General features: G+C 48.1%; 1 protein-coding gene across 1 annotated transcript; it reads left to right on the forward strand.

The window, feature by feature from the left end:
• The first annotated feature begins 1,816 nt into the window (after positions 1 to 1,816).
• On the forward strand, positions 1,817 to 19,338 carry LOC128718677 (uncharacterized). Its single transcript, XM_053812334.1, is given in 26 exon segments — positions 1,817 to 2,537; positions 2,660 to 3,263; positions 3,330 to 3,397; positions 3,477 to 4,653; positions 4,718 to 4,818; positions 4,891 to 5,112; positions 5,172 to 5,373; positions 5,462 to 5,919; positions 7,551 to 7,704; positions 7,776 to 7,899; positions 7,964 to 9,215; positions 9,283 to 9,485; positions 9,559 to 10,068; positions 10,148 to 10,514; positions 10,597 to 10,824; positions 12,237 to 12,352; positions 12,484 to 12,711; positions 13,405 to 14,133; positions 14,822 to 15,174; positions 15,345 to 15,688; positions 15,789 to 16,239; positions 16,350 to 16,783; positions 16,870 to 16,946; positions 18,288 to 18,391; positions 18,456 to 18,663; positions 19,153 to 19,338. Coding segments are annotated over 26 exon segments (9,621 nt in total).
• The last annotated feature ends 910 nt before the right edge of the window (positions 19,339 to 20,248 follow it).

Genomic DNA, 20,248 nt, shown 5'->3' on the forward strand with positions numbered 1-20,248 from the left:
AACAAACAAAACGCACGAAGGAAAATCCTGAATGTACTGTGTGACACTGATATGTACAGCGTTTTTTTTATCTTTACTAGTGAACCATCCGTGAAAAAGTGAAACACCGGAGGGGGTGGGTAACGCTAATTGACTATCGATTTTTTTTTTCGGTTGGTTCGAAAAACCATAACCTCATCGAAGATGTAGCAGATAATGGACGGTTGGCAGCATGTATGTGCATGTAAATATATATGTATATGCTAAGTTTGCGCCATTCCAATATACGAAGCGGACGCCTGGTTGCTGGTGCCTCTCATCCGCGATGTCAGAATTGTAACAAAGAAACGCACGGTGGTCGGTTGGTGACGGGAAACCTTAACACTAATATGCACTACACCCCATGCTGCAGGTGCACCGTGCGGAGCCCCAACAAAAATTAAAACAGGCCGCTCTGGTGCTACGGTGAGACGACTGGCGGACTGTGAAGGCAAAGACATCACCATCACATGCCCCACACATGTGGCGTGGTGGTAGTGCTGCAGCAGCAGAATTGGGCATGAGACGTCCAAGGATGTCTGAGTATATATGTGTGCGTGTGTGGGTGTGTGTGTGTGTCGCAGACATGCAGTTTGCTGTGTGTAATAAATGCAGAAACCTGAGGTGTGCGTGACGAAAAATGTGTGTAATTGCCTGTTGATTAATCATTAACGCTGGAGAGGGTGTGCTTGTGCTCCTCTCTGTGTGCTGATGCTTTTAAACACTGTACACAAACACACCTACCCATCGGCACAGGAACCGGATGAAAGGCACTGGTGGAATGTTTGTTTGCTGGTGCTACTAAGTGCTGAAATCATACGCGAGGAACGGCGCTTGTTTACATGACAAGAACATCCGATTCGGAGCCGTTCCCGTTCTGGTCGGGTCCAGGGGTATACGGCGCAGGTTGTAGTCCACCAGTCGGACGAAAAAAAAAAGGGTTATCGTGCCCTTGTGATATAATGCAACGGGTGCCCATTCATGCGAGCTTTTTTTTTCTGCCTCTCCCCCGAACCAGCTATGTAACGGAGCTCATTACAATACGGCCCAACGCCGTTGGTAATCGTGCGCCATAAACCATAAAATCGATAGAAATGCAAACCGTGTGCCCAAATCCGAGCGTGTGTGCTTCCGGAAGTGTAGCGGCGAACCCAGGCGAACGCGTCTAAGTGGAGCAACATCATAAAATGGTAATGCTTTCCTCGGGAGCTTCCATCCGCAAGCAGTACAGCATTCAAAGGTGGTGCCTCCAGCCAAGCACCCATCGTTTTACAACCGATATCTCAGTGTTTGGACTCGTTTTTGGACTGGAGTACTGACGATATTGAATACGCACGGTCGGTGTGCTTGGTGAAGTCACCGTCACTATCACGCATCACGGTTGAATGGTTGTTCAACGCTCATAAACAGACGAGTTCCCAATTTTGGCACGGGGGCTAGGGTTTCCTTGGCACCAAACTGCAGTGCATTTGTGTGTCGGAATTGTCGGAAAGCAGATAAAATTTCGTTTAAGAATTGCATCGGTGTGTGCGTTAGGACACACTGTCCACCCCAGAGCGTGTAACAAATCCGAGCGACCGACCCACGAGGCATGTGACCCACGTGGCGTAGCCAGAGACTGTAGCGTTCTTTTCTCTTTCTCCGTTCCGTAACGCTGTGTTGTAGAGGTGTTATTTAGGGTTCCGTGCTTATTCGCCGTAGTTCGTCCGCTTCCGTTCCGAATAAGGTGCCAGTGCAGCAGTGCCGAAGTATGTGCTGCAACTCGGTGTCGTTGGTAGTGCCAATAGTGTGAGAGAAAATGCAGTGCGTAGTTCTAACAAGAGTAGTGGTGGTAACAGTGGTGGTGCTGTTCGCACGCGGGTCCGTGCTCGGCACAAGGCCACCGTCTGCTAACGTCGCCAGCCCGAATGGCGCCTATCCGGGCATGCAGTTGCTCAGCGAGTCCGTGCACGACGAGCGGCCGGCCGCGGATGACCGCAATCCGATACTGGTGCTGACGAAGGACAGCGGGCAACCGAAGGACGTATCGCTTCTACACGACGGTATGCCCGATCCGAACCCGCTGAGCCTGGAGAGTCTGTTGGTGCCACGGGAGCGCCTGGTGTACCCCGAGCGGGACGGTCTGAGCACCGCCGAAGAGGAGGAGGAAGAAGCGGAAGAGGATGCTCTGGAAGACGATGAGGAGGATCAGGAGGAGGAGGAAGAGGAGGAGGAGGAAGCGCAGGAGGAAGAGATGCGTGAGCGTGATGGGTTAACGGGTGATGGTGAGGAGAACCGTCACTTTCCGACATTCTACGTGCGTCCAAATCACAGCTCCGGCACAAAGATGGCACCGGGCGCAGATCTGCGACGGCATTCCAATCCCTGTGGCTCTGGCATCCTCGAGCAGTTGAAGTCTTCGGAGCACGTTGTACCGGTGCGGCGAAGCCCAGAAGAGGAGGACACAAACTTTTACATCGACGTCACACACGATATGTTGGAGACGAGTACCGGAATTGTGCCGCGAGTCATTTACCGAGGTAAGCAATCTCCGACAACCTTTGAAGCAGGTTGAGTCATTGTAATATTGCAGGAAAGGGAATTATTTGGAAGTGCCTTCAAATATCTTACAAATAATGATGCACCCTTATTCCATTTCCAGTGGAAGCAAAACGCTCCCCGGACATACAAATTCGAGACTTCTACATAGAATCTCTAAGCGGTGATCCGTATAGTTACGAGCAATCGGCGGCACGCCCAATTGGTCAGTTCACCTATCGGAACATGGAGAACGATGGCCACCAAGAGCATGGCTACAAGCAGTCACCCGGAGACGTGGATAGCATTCCGCGCAGTACCTGGATCGATGACTTGGAAATAGACTGGCTTCACCATGCATACGCCACGCAGCAGCAGCAGCAGCAACACCACCGGCAGCGCGTTATATTCGGTGAACCGTTTCCTTCGTACCTCGACGTGGACAACGACCATGACTCCACGCGATCCGACGACGATGTCGACAATATCCTGGAGGAGAATTCGTTCGAATTCGAGGAGGCAGGGTTGCGCCCGCAACGACCACTAAACACTAGACGGCCAGCTAAAGGATGTCCGCGCAATGTCTGGAAGCACGATGGTATGGTAGAGGAGCAAGCTACGATTAACTGGTCCGTTCCGGGGACACAGGCGCATGGGTCAAGTTTTAACAACGCCAGCAGTATCTCGGGTGGAAGTATGGAGAGTCAGAGTAAAACTATTTACTTTAGGTAAGGTGATTGGGGCTCTTGCGGCAGACTTCTTCTAGGGGATTGATTTGGTGGTTTTGCTTTCAGAATATTATATCGTACAATGACTAGCTACGTGATCTACGAATTGATCTATACAATGGTGCTTTTACGAGGTAAATACAAAGATCTCACATTGTGGCAAGTGCTGGTCTACATTGTATTCCTATTCTCCCTGTTTCGTCAACTCTGCAGAGTGTAGCTTATATCTCAGGCAATCACAAGGAAGGATCGCATCGAATAGTCTCCCAACAGGTTACCAGGACTGTAGTCTAACCTTCCCATCACGGCCGACCTCTCAACCAGATGAACTACCCGGTTTGCTAGTTCAGCTGACCCGGCTCAATACACCTTGCCGGGGCGGAGGGTATCTCCGCTTTATGGCCGATTCGAACCAACAAGACACCAGCAGCGGCGAGACTGGTGGTAGTAACAATCACTTCAACGGTCCTGACGATGAGCAAACGAGTGCTCGAGGTGATCATCAAACCATATCACTCTGCGGCAAGCTGGAGGAGCTGCCCGCATCGGAGCGGGCATTTCACTTTCAATCACATCACAACACTACCCTGTGGCTACACAACTCGCCACTGTTTAGCTTGCAGTACCGACTAGTGGACTACTGTTACAACATGACGCTGCGGGAACAGAACGGTACGGTGCAACTGCGGCCCGGCGATGGGTCGCTTGACTGTTACTTTCGCATCCATCTACCGTACGGATATCGAATAGCGTTGCATCTGCTGACGAACGAATGGCAACAGGGTCGTCATATGGGGGCACTCAACGACAGCGATGGCTCCGCTGTTCGACATGAGGCCATTGAGCTTGGTATGAGTGAGGCGGACACTGGAAACCAACAGTTTCTGGCACCGATCCGCTGCTCTACCGCAAATGGTATGCTGGTGGAGGTGTATGAAGAAGGCGAACATCGGTGGACGTCCTGTATCAACAGTAGCTCAGAGACGACCCGCTACACGCTGACGTCCAGTGGCAACAACGTAGTGGTTAAGGTCAGCAAACTACAGCAGCCAATGTTTGAGGAGCCGAGGATCGATGACACCCGTGATGCAAGTCCCTCACATTCGTCATCCTCCTCATCATCGCAACCGTTGCCCTCACCTTCGGTGTCCCGAATGCGCGCAAATGGATCAGCGACACTGCTGTTTGAGTACCGGGCAAACCCGATTGAATCCATCACTTCACGTTGTGCCTTTGGTTGGATAGCAACCGCTCAGTTCTGCATTTCGTCCATCGAGCGACGGCTGTCGTGGCAGGAGGCTGAAGCCGAATGCAACCGGCTCGGTGGCCATCTAATGTCAATACGCTCGAGCGAGGACCAGCAACTAACCGATCAACTGCTCTTCAACAGGTAGAGGTGGCGATTTATACGCACTGGGAAATATTGACTCCAACCAACTTCCCTTCCGTTTTAGCCCGGCTTACAAAGATGACAATGCGTACTGGATTGGTGCGTCCGATCTCATCGTGGAGAGTGACTTCAGGTGGAATGATAAGTTTGCCTTCACATACTCGAGTACGTATTGCATTTATAACTTTACTTTACTTTAGTAACTTTACTTCACTTATCTATTTTGTGCACGTCCAGATTGGTTCCCCGGATGGGTGCACCAGGAAAACTACAATCGGCAACCGAATGATGACGGATTAAGTGGGCAGGATTGCGTCGAAATTCGTCGCCACTTTCAGATAGCGACCAGCAGTGGGCAGACGACACCCACCGTTAGTCCGCTAACCCTGTCGTACATGTGGAACGATCGGAATTGTGATGCCCGTAACTACTTCCTGTGCGAGCGGATGATGGATGAAGGTAAGTAGTAGACTTGAGTTGTTGAGATCTGATTCTATTGTGATGTCCTCCGCCCGCAGAGCTTCCTGAGCGACTTTGGAACGAATCGGAATGTAACGTAACCGTCACACTCAGCGCGGAACGATCGAAGGCAACAATCTGGAGCCCAGGATTTCCCCAACAGTATCCTGATAGTGTTGACTGCTACACCCTCATTCAGGCTCCGCTAGGTTACCGTGTAGTGCTGGACTTTGAGGAGATGGTACTGGAGAATGAACCACTGTAAGTGCACTGCATTCTTCGAACGCTCTGCTGTGGTAACCTCTGTAAACTAACCCCCCGCGCTGGGCTGGTTTTGTTAACTTTGCAGCTGCTCCTACGATTATCTGCAACTGGTCGAACCGGACATGACCGGTCCCTATGTGCCGTCGAAATCTGCGAAAGACTTTTCCAGCACGGTATTGTTTCGCTTCCGCAACTCGCGCCACAGTGGCCGTTACAACGTACAGCATCGGCGAAAGAGCACCAAAGCGGGACCGAATTCTCCCGGTGGAGGCGGTGACAGTGGCGTTGACACAGCGAACAGAAGCGATATCAACTTCAACGTACCGAGCATCGTGCTGCAACCGAGCGATTCCAGGTACACGAGCAGCTTACCACTTCCAGAGCTGAGTTTGGGCAGTGTGCCGCGGAAAATATGCGGCGACTGGAGCTCGAAGCTAAAGCTGCTTCGCTACGTAACGACGGGACCATCGCTGGGCTTACGCTTCGTGTCGGACTATTCGAACAACTACGGAGGTTACAAGGCGAGGATCTCGATGGAAAACGGTAAGATGGCTACCAGGCTAGGCAGAGCTTCCGTAGTGTATCGTTCATTTCGATAGTGAGTTCCAATAGCGAACCTTCTCCTTCCGTCCTCTACTCGTCACTCTGGCAGTAGCTCCCACAACATTCTTCCGTTTAGTGAGCCTTACCACTAGGAGTTGTTCAATTTATGCTTTCGTTTTGTGTTACACTCATTCCGAACATAGCCACTATCGGTTTCACGTAGCATTTCCGTTGGTAGTAGATCACTAGGCAAATGAAAACCACACGAAATCTGTTACAAGCTTACGTTCATGGCAGGAACTAACCATAGTAGTCGTTCGGAGGTTGACCGTCCGTCAATTATCATTTCTTTGTGATAGCAGTCGTGAGGTGCGAATGTTCACAACAAAACAGAACTATACTACACGTAGAAGCTAGCGTCACAAAAGGCGCGCATACAATTTTCGTACAGTATGATACATAAACTGAAATACCTATATTCAAATGCTTAGGAAGGCCGAGGGCACATGGTAAGTGCAATCTGTTCAACCAGTTTTCTGCCTGAAACTACCTAAGCTCTCTAGTTCCCGGATTGACATTGACATTTCTTTTTTAAATTAATTACATCAGCCAATCTATACATACCCATAGTGTTAAGACCGCTTGCCTACCGTTCATTAGTTTGCGCAAAACGTTTCGCTCTGTGACGCCTCTTGTTTCAGCCTCGTCCAAATCTCAAGTACACCGAATCGATTTGCCCGTTTCGCATTGGCACACGGATGGGGATTCGGTTGCTTTCGCCCAACAATTATACGGATGTTGCAAAAACAAAAAAAAAAAGCGGTCAATTGTGGCAGCTTGCGATCCGCGTGTCTTATCGGTTGCGCTTGCGGGGAAGAGGATAAACAACTTGATCTTGCGCTGTGTGTTTGAGTTTTGTTTTACCGTTTTCGTTTGTTCGTAAGGCAAAATTGCGAATCTTTTGCTCACGTGTTCCCAGCCATTTGTTGGTTTGTGTTTTGTTCTGGAGTTGACGTAGGTCCCATTCCGCTCAATAATGGATAGGCGTGTTTATGGTAACGATGGCAGGGTACAAAAGTTTGATCTATTCCTTTCGTTGTGCAAGCGCGCTGCAGATGTTATGTGTTTGCTCCTGTAGTACCCGTATACGTTGTCCTTATTTCCAAACCAATGTTGTCCATCTTTAATTTACTTATGTTCGTTAACTTTGCTGCTGGTACGCACAAGGAATGGCTAATACGAACGATAATTAGATTGCATGTACATTGTACGTAAAGCCTTTCGTTTTGAAGTTCGCTGTTCGCAACAAAAACGTTGAACCATTTATGAGATTGATTGTCTTTCCGCGTTAACGTTACCTGTTTGTAGTGTTTGAAACAAAATGCTTCGAGTTTCAGTATCGTTTGTTGTACACGTTTTCCATCAACTAACCCAGCAGACCATCAACAACAGATCATGTGCCAGTGGGCGCTAACCTTATTCGAAAACCGGTCACTTGTTGAAGTGTTGAAATCCATTGCTATCGTTAACGATATATGATCCTGTTGCACGAGGTCTCCACATATCGCGCTCCTATTCTTAATATTGGTAACGTCTATTGCTATTCCACCATTTATGCATCCGGCCTGCAGTGACATCCGAGTGTCACGACGAACGGTTTAAGGCATACAACAACTCTTGCTACTTGATCATCTCGTACCCCGATGTGGACTGGACGACGGCTCAGCAAATCTGTCGCGGAATTGGTGCGCAACTCGCCTCTATATCAACAACGGATGAGCAGAGGTTAGGGTCGAATAGTTATCACCATCAAGTGTCATTTCTGTTAAAACGATGTTTTCCCCCCTTTATTTAAGGTTTATTACGTCAAACATTCGCAACAGCATCGACTACACGCCAAGATCCCTGTACTGGGTTGGCGGGGAGATAACCGCCAACGGTAACCTGGAGTGGGTGGATGGAGTAAAGCTGTTGTTTGAGGTAGTCACCCTTTTGTTTCCTAATTGTTGGTTTACATCACAACAACTTTTTTTTCCTAATTTAGGGCTGGTTGCCTGGGCAGCGACCAGAAAAATCGGACACGTCTAAAATACCTGCGTGTCTCGGGCTTCAATGGAAGGTGTCACCGACACCGATGATTTCATCCGGTCTACACTGGACGGCACAGAAATGCTCTATGATCGGTGGATACGTATGTAAGAAGCCGCGCCCACGGCTGGATGAAACGATGGTGAAAAATCAAACGCTTACCGGTACGGAGGGCCATCTACTGTCGCCAGGGTACCCGAATCCCTACCCTGCTCAAACCGACTTCTGGATACGGATCGTTGCACCGGAGCACCGTCGCATCATCATACAGTTTCAGAAGCTAGACCTCGAACATCAAGACGAGTGTCTGTATGATTACATCAGTATTCAAAACTATCCAATATTACCAAACACTCGCGGAGGTTATCCGAGACCTGGTGGAGAGAGCGGTAATGTCGCACCGTTGATAGAGTACTTCCATGGCAATGGAAGCACCAGCAAGCTTCATACCGATCACGCAGCAGTGAAAGAGCACAGCTCAACACAGACCGGAAGTTCATCTGTAGATGTAAAGAAGAGTTTCCCCTTTCCGGACAGCTTCTCCAATAGGGAAAATCACACGCAATCTAGTGCTCGGTTCCAGCGACGCATTCGGTATGTTAGCAGTAGTACAGGAGCAGAATACGCTACCAGTGATCAGGACAATACATTAGAACGGGAGGTAGCTAATGTACACCCGGTAACGCTACTAAACGATCCCCTGTTCCAGTTCAATGAGCTTACTCCATCGTTTCTGCCGTATGTGCGTTGGTGCGGTACGCACGATAGCAATATGGCACGGTTTAACTTCATCTCCACGGGTAACGAGGCAATCGTGCGCTTCCATTCGGACTTTTCCATCAGTGGGACGGGTTTTTCGGCAACGTGGAGCACCGTCGATATGACCGGATGTCCGCTGCAGACCATTACCTCGAAGGAAGGCTCGATCCGCAGTCCGAACTATCCGTACTTTTTGCTGAACAACATCGATTGTACGTACGTGATCCAGGCACCGTTCGGGAGGCGTGTTTGGTTGGAGTTTCTGCTGACCGATCTGACGCAAGATGCAACGCTGCTGGTGGATATTGCTGACGGGCCATTCGAGCCGTTTGCGGATGAATCGCACGTGAACGACGGTGTATTCGTGAGCAAGGGTGAGCGACTAGTCGTGCGGTTAAAGACGGGTGCATCACCGAGAGGAAATGGTTTCCATGCGATCTTCAAGACGTGTAAGTAATTGTTACAGTTGTTAAAAAAATCTTCAGTGGCATTGTGACCTTCCTTCTCTCTCAATAGTGGCTCATGTGAATGAACAACGATTTATAACGCTCTCGAACAAGACGACCGGGATGCTGTATTCGCTCAACTACCCAGAAGCGATGCCATATGATGTCGACTACACACAGCACTTAATCGCTCCGCTTGGCGAAGTCATCCTCTTGGAGTTGTACGGTGTCGGGTTTAGCCAGCATGGCTGCCACCAAACCGGATTTATAGAGGTAAGACTCTAATGGGTGTTGGCAAGCTCTCGATTTTACAGTATGTACGATTTTTGCACTTGCTGCTCGCCAGATCTATGACAACTATACAGACAGCAATGGTACGCTATGGCACCTATGCGAACACCATTCGTCAGGTAAGCCGACGACTATCGAATCCGAAGCGATCAAGATGGCTGAAGTGGAGCATCATTACGGAGCACACGGTGCAGCGAAACTACGACTACCAGTTGCGTCAGCACATACACTTGCCAAACCTGCCCCGATCTACATTACTTCGTATCTAAACACGATCCACATACGGCAGCGTAATGCGAATGGGACGGGAATACGGCTAAACGCTACCGTGCGACTGCAAGAAGATGCGGGCTACAAAATGAAGCTTATCTCCAATACAGACGAGTGGGTCGAAAGTTGTAAGCCGAACCCGTGCCAGTACGGTGGAAAGTGCATTACTGCCGGGCACAAACGTGGCATCTGCCAGTGCTATGGTCACTTTACTGGTCGATTTTGCGGACTAAATATCTGCGAGTTGGAACCATGCTTCTTTGGGAAATGTGAACTTACACCCACCAGCTTCAAGGTAAATGCCAGCCGAAACGGTCTCCAATATCTGCAACGGTCTCATTCTGATTTGTTTTGTTGTATTTTTGTTATCTCAGTGCAACTGTCAGCCAGGGTTTGTAGGTGTACGGTGTGATCAACGGCAGAAACCATGCGCGGAAAATCCATGCGAAAGCCGGGGAGAATGTTTCGAGAAGAATGGTGGATTCTTTTGCCGCTGTCACGCTTGGTGGGAAGGTCCACGTTGTGAAAAGCGCATGATGCACATACCGTACAAGCCACTGTCGGAACGAATGCTGCAGGAACCATTCTGGCTCGGGTTGATCACCGTGTTCGTGGTGCTTGCCGTGATCGGGCTGGTTTGGTGCGCGAAGCGCCATTTTCCGGAGAAGATCGAAAAGCTACTCGCCGACGATACCCAGCTGAATCGAAGTAATGTTTGACACCGCTTAACGCTTCACCGCAGCAACGTCTCCCCCCAGGGGCATTGACTTACGTTTCTTGCTTCTTCTTGCTGCATATCTACTCCCTTTCTGTATCTCAATAGGCACCTTTCCGCCGCACCATCTGAACACTGCCTTGCGCGAGCAGCTGCAGGCTACCGCCGGTACCGTTTCCTCCTCGAACGCCACTACCCCTGCATCGCATCGGACGATCTTTGGACGATTGGGTATAAGAAAACCATCCATATTGAGTCTCAGCAGCCCACAGCAAGTTGGAGGGGCTACCGCTAGAACATTTTCTTTAGATGATCTTTTACGGCCCCCTCCTCGACGTAAGACAGACAAACATATGATAAATTAATAATCGAAACATAGCACCAAACAAACCTACCTTTTCGAACAAATTTTACAGTAACATAACAAAAAAAAAAATAATAACTCAATCTTATCAATCCAACCTCAAAGCTGTGTCTGTTAGTGCCTTGCTCACGATATGTAATCTTGCTGACTTTTCGTTTGCTTTGCGCTCTATTTCATTCTCTTCGTACATCGCTCTCCCACAGTAACACCTGTTCACTATTTCTCTTTCACACTGTCTTTCGCTCAATCTCTCTGTCTGTCTGTCTGTCTGTTTTAACCTTATAATTCTAACCGCATTGTACAGTTGAACCTGGTTTAGTCTATCCAGTATCTGTCCCTAGAACTAAACAATTAGCAATAACCCGTAAACCACATCTATTGCTGACTGCCAACCAACAACTCCTCTGTTCTTGCAGTTCTGCTCCAATTCACCTGTTTTCTCCTTCCAATATCCATCATCTACTGATAACATGCTAATTCCTCTCTCTCTCTTCTCTCTTACTAGTACTGTGTGTTGTGTGTCTCTCGCACCGTCTTATACGTAACATAGAAGTTTGATAGTGAAGTAAAGACACTTTCTAGGCGTAGAATTTCTTACAATTACTATTTGTTGCACCGTACTGATAGCGTAGGACATGCAACTATTCCATTACGCTCGTAGTATTGTGGCTTGCTCCTGTTTTCCATTTATTGCGTTAAGGAAGCGGTTATTCGGAGTACACCAGAATTACCAACAATTGAAACAAAACGCAAGCCATCGGGTCTAGAGCCGGAACTTGCGCGTTACTAACAACTCGAATTCAATGGGAGTAAACATAAGCAAGCACGAATTTCGTTACTAAAAATGATTGTTTTTTCACCCCTAAAATGTACTTCTTGGAGACTATGATTACGTAACACTCGATTATACTTTGGTTACTAGATTATGGAGGCGAATGTGCACATGGTTCATAATAAGCTACCGATGCTACCGATCATGTGGCTTGCAGTTAGTTGTGGCACTTTCATTTTCACATGTAAAATAGTTCCAACTCTAACGACCCTTGCATCGTTTTCGGATAATACCGAGTAACTTCATATTGGATGGTTTGAATAAACACGTTTACATTCGTCTCATCTTTCCGGTAGTGTGTTTCTCAAGATACCCTGCCAGATGTTCCACCTGTTTCCTAGTGTACATTCTTTCTGATTCGGAACACAGTAACCAATACATAGCGCATGGTTTGCCAATTTCCTTCCAAGTAGTAGTTTGATCCAACAAACTTCCACCACACACAGTTTCCTTTTCCTAGAAAAACATCATTCCCCGCTCCTTGTAGATCAAACCGACAGCAGCAATGTTATATCTCACCAGCTCACCATTTTTTTTCGCGCCCCCTTGCAGGCACACCATCACCCAGGAAGAAGCGAAATAATTCTACACCAACGAAGAAAAACGTCAACGAAAAGAAGCAGATACTGCAGCAGCTAGTGTCACCCGCGCAAAATGCGGCTACTAAAGTCAGTTTTGACAGATGGGAGAACAATGCGTATCCGGATGCGCGTGTCGGTTGCCATTTCCGAAGACGCGCACCGTCGGCGACCGTACTAATACCGCGTTGCTTTCGTTTTGTTTTGCGAATCCTTTACAGCAAGTAAGCTTGGGCGAGCTGATACAGCTCTCGGAGACCCGCCTGAAGGCAAACTATGCCGATTCCGATGCCGGCATGAAGGAGACGACATTCTCGGAGAATTCTCTCTCGGTGACATCGATGGTGCGACAGATCTCGGATCCAAAGCTGGAGAAGAAGGTCACGTTCGCGCGGCTGCTCAGTAAGGTGTCGGCGGAGATGAGCTCCGGCTCGGAAGACCTGGCGAATGTAAGTAGTTGCACGCACGCTTGCAAACCAAACCAACCGAATCGTAGTATACGTGTATACCTGTTTCCGTTTCGACTTTCGTTCGATCCGTTTATCTTTTGTTTTGTTGAATTTTTGGAACCCCGTTCGAATACCTCATGTTCTATACATCATCCGCTTCAAACGTCAGGCTTTTGAACGTTCCAAACTAGGCTTGGTTTTGTAATCTATTGTTACTAACTCTACAGCTCTACATCGCTGACTACTATGCCATATACTTAGTGTTTCGTTTGTTTTTGGGTTGTTAGTTTATACACATCGACACGTTAACATGTACTACCCAATTATTGATCGCAAAAATTCAAGGTATAAACAGAGTTTGTGCGCAAAACTGCGTTCTCGTCCCCATAGCTTCGAAGTTTGCCCATGTTCAGCCACACACAAGCGAGTGAGCTTTTTGCGTAGGTATAGAGCTAGCTGGAAAAGGAGACTAAGTAAATTGGCTAGTTCTTAGCGTACACAACCTTCCACCGGGTCTCCGGGTCAGGTTTCTCCAACAAAACCATACATCCTTTACAAAACCAGAACCAAAAAACCAAAAGCAAACCCTGCGCGGACTAGGTGATCAGCTCATTGAAAACTATTTATCTCTTCACCGCCCTCTACCACCCCTGCATTCCTGTCTTTGCTTCGCCAACCCCTACCCCCAAAAAGGGAGCGAAGCATTCTAGTGCCCTAAGTCTTCCAAATGAGGTACCGCCACGCGCAAATTCCGTACCGCCGTCGCCGTGCACAAACGAAATCCGGTCGCCCCACAGTACCTCGTCGAACCAGGGCAGTGATTCGCTTTCGAGCTCCGAGCTTGCGCTGCATGATTTTGGCTTGCGCAGCAGCAACCGCCGGACGCGGCCGAAGGTATCAAGCGCCGACTCGATCTTGGCGATGTTCAAGAACTTTGCCGCGTCCAGCAGCGCGTTAAATACGCTTCCCTCGTCGATCATCATCTCACCGTCATCCACACCGACCGCGTCCAGTCCGCAAGATGATGTGCCGGGCGATGACGATTCGTCAACCTCCTCTAATCACACGCCGGTCAGCTACTCGAGCGGCGGCACGTCCGACTCGCCCGTCTTCTACCGCCAGAGCACGATCGAGGTGCCGGTACTGGATGCGCTTAGTGCGCACAAGTCGTCGACGAACACGACGACAAGCAGCAGCTCATCCGCTAGCTCAACACAGTTGCATCCGCCCACGATACTGCTCGAGATACCGAGCAACGGCATCAACAACAAGTGCTTGTCGCCGATCCGCGAAATGCCGACCCCGATACCATCGCCGGCACTGACACCGATCATGCCCCGGCCACAGCGTATGCGCACTCCGCAATCGATCCATGATGAGTCGATGTCAGTAACGTTCAACAGTGGCTACGAAGATTACCACGTAAGTCTAACTTATTACGGGCTATATGCAACAGAATGCCTAGAACACATCCGCATTACTTACTGTAGCCGTTTCACATAGCACATCACATATCTAGCAGCACGTTTCCCGTTCTGAAGCGATTGCATTCGCTTCCAAACTAACCTACTTCGTTCTCCATACTTCAGAATTCCCCAAATGTTCAGATATTGAATACCAACTAAATTAGCAATGACCTTACCCTACATCTGCACATCTGCCATTTTACAAATCTACCATCTATTTACTCCAGATATACTGATCGAACTGCTTACATATTCCACATAATGTTTTTTTTTAACTGTTTGTGTTATATAATTATAGATTCCTTTCTATTAACTCATACACGTCTACAATATGGTAGCTATGCACAAACCTCCCTTCCTATGTTGTTTTACTTACCGATCCTCTGCCAGTAGCTATTCATACACAACTCTTTCTTCTAACTTGAAGGTCTATACTCACTTACACGTTTTTCTTTGCCTATCTAACTGTCTATCGAATAACCTACCCTACTCTTTCTACACTGCCTAAACTGCCTGTGCACTGCACCCTTGATATGACTTCCTTCGGTACCGTCCGTCACCTGTTCCAACCTTCTACCATGCTCCCACAAAAAAAAGCAAACGTCAAATCTACTAGCATTGATCCTAATCCTCATTGTATTTAGAAGCCCCATCAGCTATCAATTGAAATACGGCCGCCAGACGAACCTGACCGTGGGGAGTACTCTTCCTCGACCACTCTATCGTCCTCGCAAAGCGACAACACAGTCGATGGTCCCGCTGGTCTTGGTTTGCCGATGATATCGATCGACATCCATCCACCGACGCCAGAACGCAAGAGTCCCGAGCGGCCGCGCGATTTGATCATACCAGCGCTAGTGATACAGCAACCAAGCCCAACGAAGGAGCGCACGACCGTGGTGGTAATACCCGGTTCTCCACCACCCCAACGCGCCAACCACACATTCGACGCTAGCATACTGTCGAACGCCGGTTGCAAGCAGCAGCAACAGAAGAGGTGAGAACGCTCATCACCCGCAGGCGTGTACCAGTCACATGCCTCCTTCCCTGGTCCAAGCCAGCTGATGAGAAGAATATGCTATGTATATACCGTGGTTGCATATCCCACACCCTGTTCTACAGTTTATGTGCTCTAGTTTGTTACAGCTCAGTATCTTGTGATTCCAGATTTCTAAAGCAGTGGGAAAAGCCAACCTCACTCGATCTTCCGTTTGAGCCGCCAATGATAACGATCACCTGCAACAACAATGAGGTGGTGTCTGATGCGGATGTCCCTTCACCAGCGCATCCGATCGGTTCGAAAGCAGCGAAATCGAATGGTGCTGGAGGCCTCGGTCCGCCCGGTGGCATGTGCTACCTGAGTCCGTTCTCGATGTGCATACGCGGTGACCGTGCCCCGTCCGAAAGCAATCTCAGCTCGTCCGGCTACTCTAGCATGGCGAGTCCCGGTCCCAGCCGCTGCGGATCCAACAATCCACTCTTTCCAAACGAATCAGACGAGCCTGGATCAGGTAAGAACGGGTGCGACTCAACCAATGAGCACTCGCCGTTGCAGCGTGGAACGTTTAGATCCCGTATAAGTGTACATTCTTGATTCTCCAAACGAACCAGGTCCTGCCGGTCCGGGTAGTTATTCGGGATTTCACTCACTGATTAACAATCGACGACAATCATCTAATGTAAGGAAAAAGTCTGCGGATAATGGCAACGGTACTGGAGTGGGAAGTACAAACACCGGTCAATCCGGCTTTGGACATCATCAGCCTTCCTCATTTCGTCTGCGCTCGGACTCGGAAACGTTGTCCGACGAGCCACTGTTGGAGTCGAACGACGAAGGCATTGGGACAGACCATTTGGACGAGAAAATTGAGGAGGGCGAAATCCGTAGCGCCAAGGAGCTGGAGCTGTACCTCGGCAAGGAATTGATCCAAACAGGCCAAGACATTCTCAGCCAAGAGAACTTATCGATGTCGCAGCTGCAGCTTCCTGCCATCGTCATCCAGTCGGATGCCGGGTACGACAAGCCGTCCCCCGTTTCGTCCCGCTCCGACAGTCCCCTGAGGTATGCCGGTTCAAGCGCTGAGCTGAAAACTCGGGAGGCGTAACGAACTCACTGTGTCACACTGCCATTCTACAACTCGATGCGTTTCATTCCTCTACTCCGAACTCCAGCGAACGTAATGCCAGCATGGAACGATTTTCCCCCATGTTCTACGGCAAGAAGGATCAGCATCTGCCCTTTACGGATTCTGACGGACTGTACGACTTTCCCTCGTCCGACGGCAAGGGTGGAACGGGTAGTACCATCGCCACCGCGCACCGCAAATGCATCGGCCGCAGAAAGGATCGGCGCGTGGCACGGTCCGGTCTGGTCGCGGTCCAGTCGCCCTCCAAGTCTACCTCCGTGCTGCTGGAGATTCCCGGCAGCAAGGAAAACGTTTCGCAGCACAGCCAGCACAGCAACAGTGGCGGAAAGTTCGTCAGTACAGCGCAAACCACGCGCAAAAGTCCCAAGAGACGCGTGCATCGTCAGCCGTTGGCAAGCAGCTCCTCGTCTACGGAGTCGCTGACGTCCATGCGGGAATACGCGATGCGATCATGCAAAGGTACGGCAGCTGCTTAATTCCGAGCTAGTGAGCTAGTTGTCCAAATACTTAGCAAAACCATTGTTTTTTCTAACTGCCGCCAACAGATCAAGCTGGCGTATCACTTGTCTCTACCACGAAAGATTCGGTGGAAATGTGCGATAATGGCGATCGTAAAGGTGAGGTAGGTACAGCGCAGACAAAAACCATCCAGCCTATCCCCAATACCGAAACATACTGCCTGCAGGTTTGCTCCGGCTGCCAAGCGAACGGGTGCACAGCCCGTCTACCCATCCGGCTAGTTTGCTCACCTTACTCACTCGTTTTGACCTCTATATTTTTATTGACTTTTACCTAGTAGTCCCTTCAGCACACTTCTGGTTATTGCGCATCCAATCAATGCATCTTTCAACCCTGTGGTATTTTTTTTATTGAATGAAGGTTTTACAAGATCTGGGAAATCCCAGCACGGGGATGGTGTTACTATTTCCGCTTTAAGTTTGAGGCTACCCTCCTGCGTGGACGAACCGCGGCAGCAAGATGTTTGAACTCCGCTTGTTTCCGCTAGGTGCATACGATACGTAAACTGGTTGAGAGTGTGTGTTTGAGACGATCCACTGGATGTGTGCTACAGCTAATGTTGTGGATCGACCACAGCGACTTCGAACCAATCGACAGTACATCGCGGCGTACAGAGCAGACGAAAACTTGTTTCTCAACTTATAATAATTGAGTAGTTATTGTTAACAGTCAACACCATCATGAGTTTTATGCATCCATATAGCCTCTCATCCAGCCGCCATATTCATCTAGCTCACTAGTACACTGTTACTGTACAAACCTTGTTCTTAAGTGGATGTGTTGGTTGCCAAATTTGCTGCTCTCTTACTCTAGCGAGTTACTATATAGCTATATTACGGATGTTTCTGTTTCGTTACTCTCTAACGCTTTGATTATACTTTCTACGTGTATCTTGTGACATTGTTCCGTTGAGTTAACTTCTCGCATTCGTTGACACGTTAGTGTATATATATATATATAGAAACGCATTGTTTTTTGTTTTCTTAAATACGAGTTTTTATTTGTTTTAATTCTTATGTTTTCGGTAGACATTTTTTTCGTTTCGATAGTAAACAAGAGCGCCTGCGAATCTTTGCAGCAAGAAGTTTGATGATGTGCTTTCAGTACTATATTTTTTTCTTATAATTTGTCTCGTTCTTTGCACATACGAACAATAGTATAACAAAAGTTATTGTGTGTAAACATTTGTGGCGTAATTTAACAACTTAATTACATACTATATATCAAGAACTACTTTACGTACTTCAGTTCAGTTTGCGCGTAAACGTAGCGTCTAGTTACTACAGTGTTTATCCACTTGTTAAGATTTTATACAATTAGAACAGCATCGATATACTCACAAAAAAACATCCAATAGTGTGCAAACATTTCAGAACACACTGGTGGCAGGCAATGCTCAAAGTCCCATTTTTTCCCTTCATTCTTTTCACATACGCCTGTGCAGGAGATATCTAGCATCCAAATGCTACCGAAACCAGCACCGCCGGAGGATATGCGCAAGCCGCCTTACAAAATACGACGACTGAAGGCGATTGGCAATCAGATAAGGTATGCGTTTTCAATATACAAGAACGCACAGTAATGACACTTGTGGGTTTTCTTTCGTCTGCAGGTTTTTGCGTCGACTAGAGCGATCCATTCACCGTAAAGAGCAACCGTCTCAGCCGTCTGACGAGGACTTGAATGAGAGTGGTAGTATGAAGGATTCGCCAAAGATGTCGTCACCGCTGATCAGATTTAAGCAATCCCAAATAGACGAGGAAGACGAATCGGAGGAGGACGATAGTAAGAGCAAATACTATTCCAACGCACTGAACAAGGTGAGTTAGATAGGACGTTTTGCAATAGATTCGTCTACGTCTAGGATGTGAAGTTGCAGTAAAATTTATCTACTTAGCTATGATCGTGAGTGATGGTTTGTACATACGTGTAAACAATGTTGAAAACAAAAAATTTGGTACAAATACAAGTGTGTAGATGTAGTTTTGAAATTATAAAACTGTCAAAATTCGCGTCGCAGTGTAGCAACCGAACAGCAGCTATCATGTACTATAAAAAGTCATATAAAAAATAGTAGTAACTTTGCACTAGAATCAATGAAGTCAATTAGTCCGCTTAGTAACAACATTTTGGATTTGGACACTATACAATATCTATTCTAAACTTTCAAGACAAATCTGATGGATTGAATTGAAAACAGCCGGAACATCTCGGTACAATACAAATGATAAAGGTTGAACCATGGCCATGCGCTGATCTAGGAGCTATGTGAGCAGCAGCTTAATTCGATATTTTTTTTCTCCTTGTAGCAACAACAGCAACTCCAGCAGCAGCAACTTCTGCTGCCCGCGGAGGGTAACGCAGTCAACGCCAACGCTCGCCAGCATTGCAAGATATCGCGACAGAGACGTGTTCCTAGCCATGACTGCTACGCAGCAAAACCATGGTCCGAGGCGGAATGCAAGCTTCTCGGGGGTGAAGTAAACAGTGACTGAAGAAATTAGCTAGACAGCATTCAACCGTACCGTGATCCGCGTACTGTCCGACTTATATTTGCACAATATAAGTTAAATATATATGTTTCTTCCTACAAACAAAAGGGAGGACGAAAAGGTCGTGAACTTGCTTAATGCTAAAGCTTAGTACAGTTCGACACCCGCCAGTCACTGTTGCTATATGAAGGCCGTTATCAAAATTACAAAGCAAAGGAACAAAAAAACCAACACTAAATAGCAGGTACTAAAAACGATGGAGGGACGGTGGAGTGCACGATGCAGTAGCCGTCGACAGCAGTTAATCAGTGTACTATGCCCCTCGACGGTGACGCTGCTGGGATGTGGCCTGGAGATCTTGGAAAACATTCACAATCTCATCTCAGCAACTCCGGTGTATACTCCGGGAGTTCGTCTGGAACCTTCGCTGCAGGGAGGATGCCTGGAGGTATTGCAAAACATTCATGAGCTCATCTCAGTAACTCCGGCGTATACTCTGCGAATTGATCTGGAGCCTCCGCTGCAGGGTCGTGGAGAACGTCTGGAGGTATTACAAAACATTCATAATCTCATCTCAGTAACTCCAGCGTATACTCCGGGAGTTCGTCTTGAACCTTCGCTGCAGGGTTGTGGAAAATGCCTGGAGGTATTGCTAAACATTCATAATCTCATCTCAGCAACTCTTGCGTATACTCCGAGAATTCATCTGGAGCCTCCGCAGCTGAGTTGTGACGTGAACGACTAGAGGTATTGCAAAACATTCATAATCTCATCTCAGCAACTCTTGCGTATACTCCGATTCATCTGGAGCCTCCGCAGCTGAGTTGTGACGTGAACGACTAGAGGTATTGCAAAACATTCATAATCTCATCTCAGCAACTCTTGCGTATACTCCGAGAATTCATCTGGAGCC

Source organism: Anopheles marshallii, chromosome X, assembly GCF_943734725.1.
Source record: "Anopheles marshallii chromosome X, idAnoMarsDA_429_01, whole genome shotgun sequence".
NCBI lineage: Eukaryota > Metazoa > Arthropoda > Insecta > Diptera > Culicidae > Anopheles > Anopheles marshallii.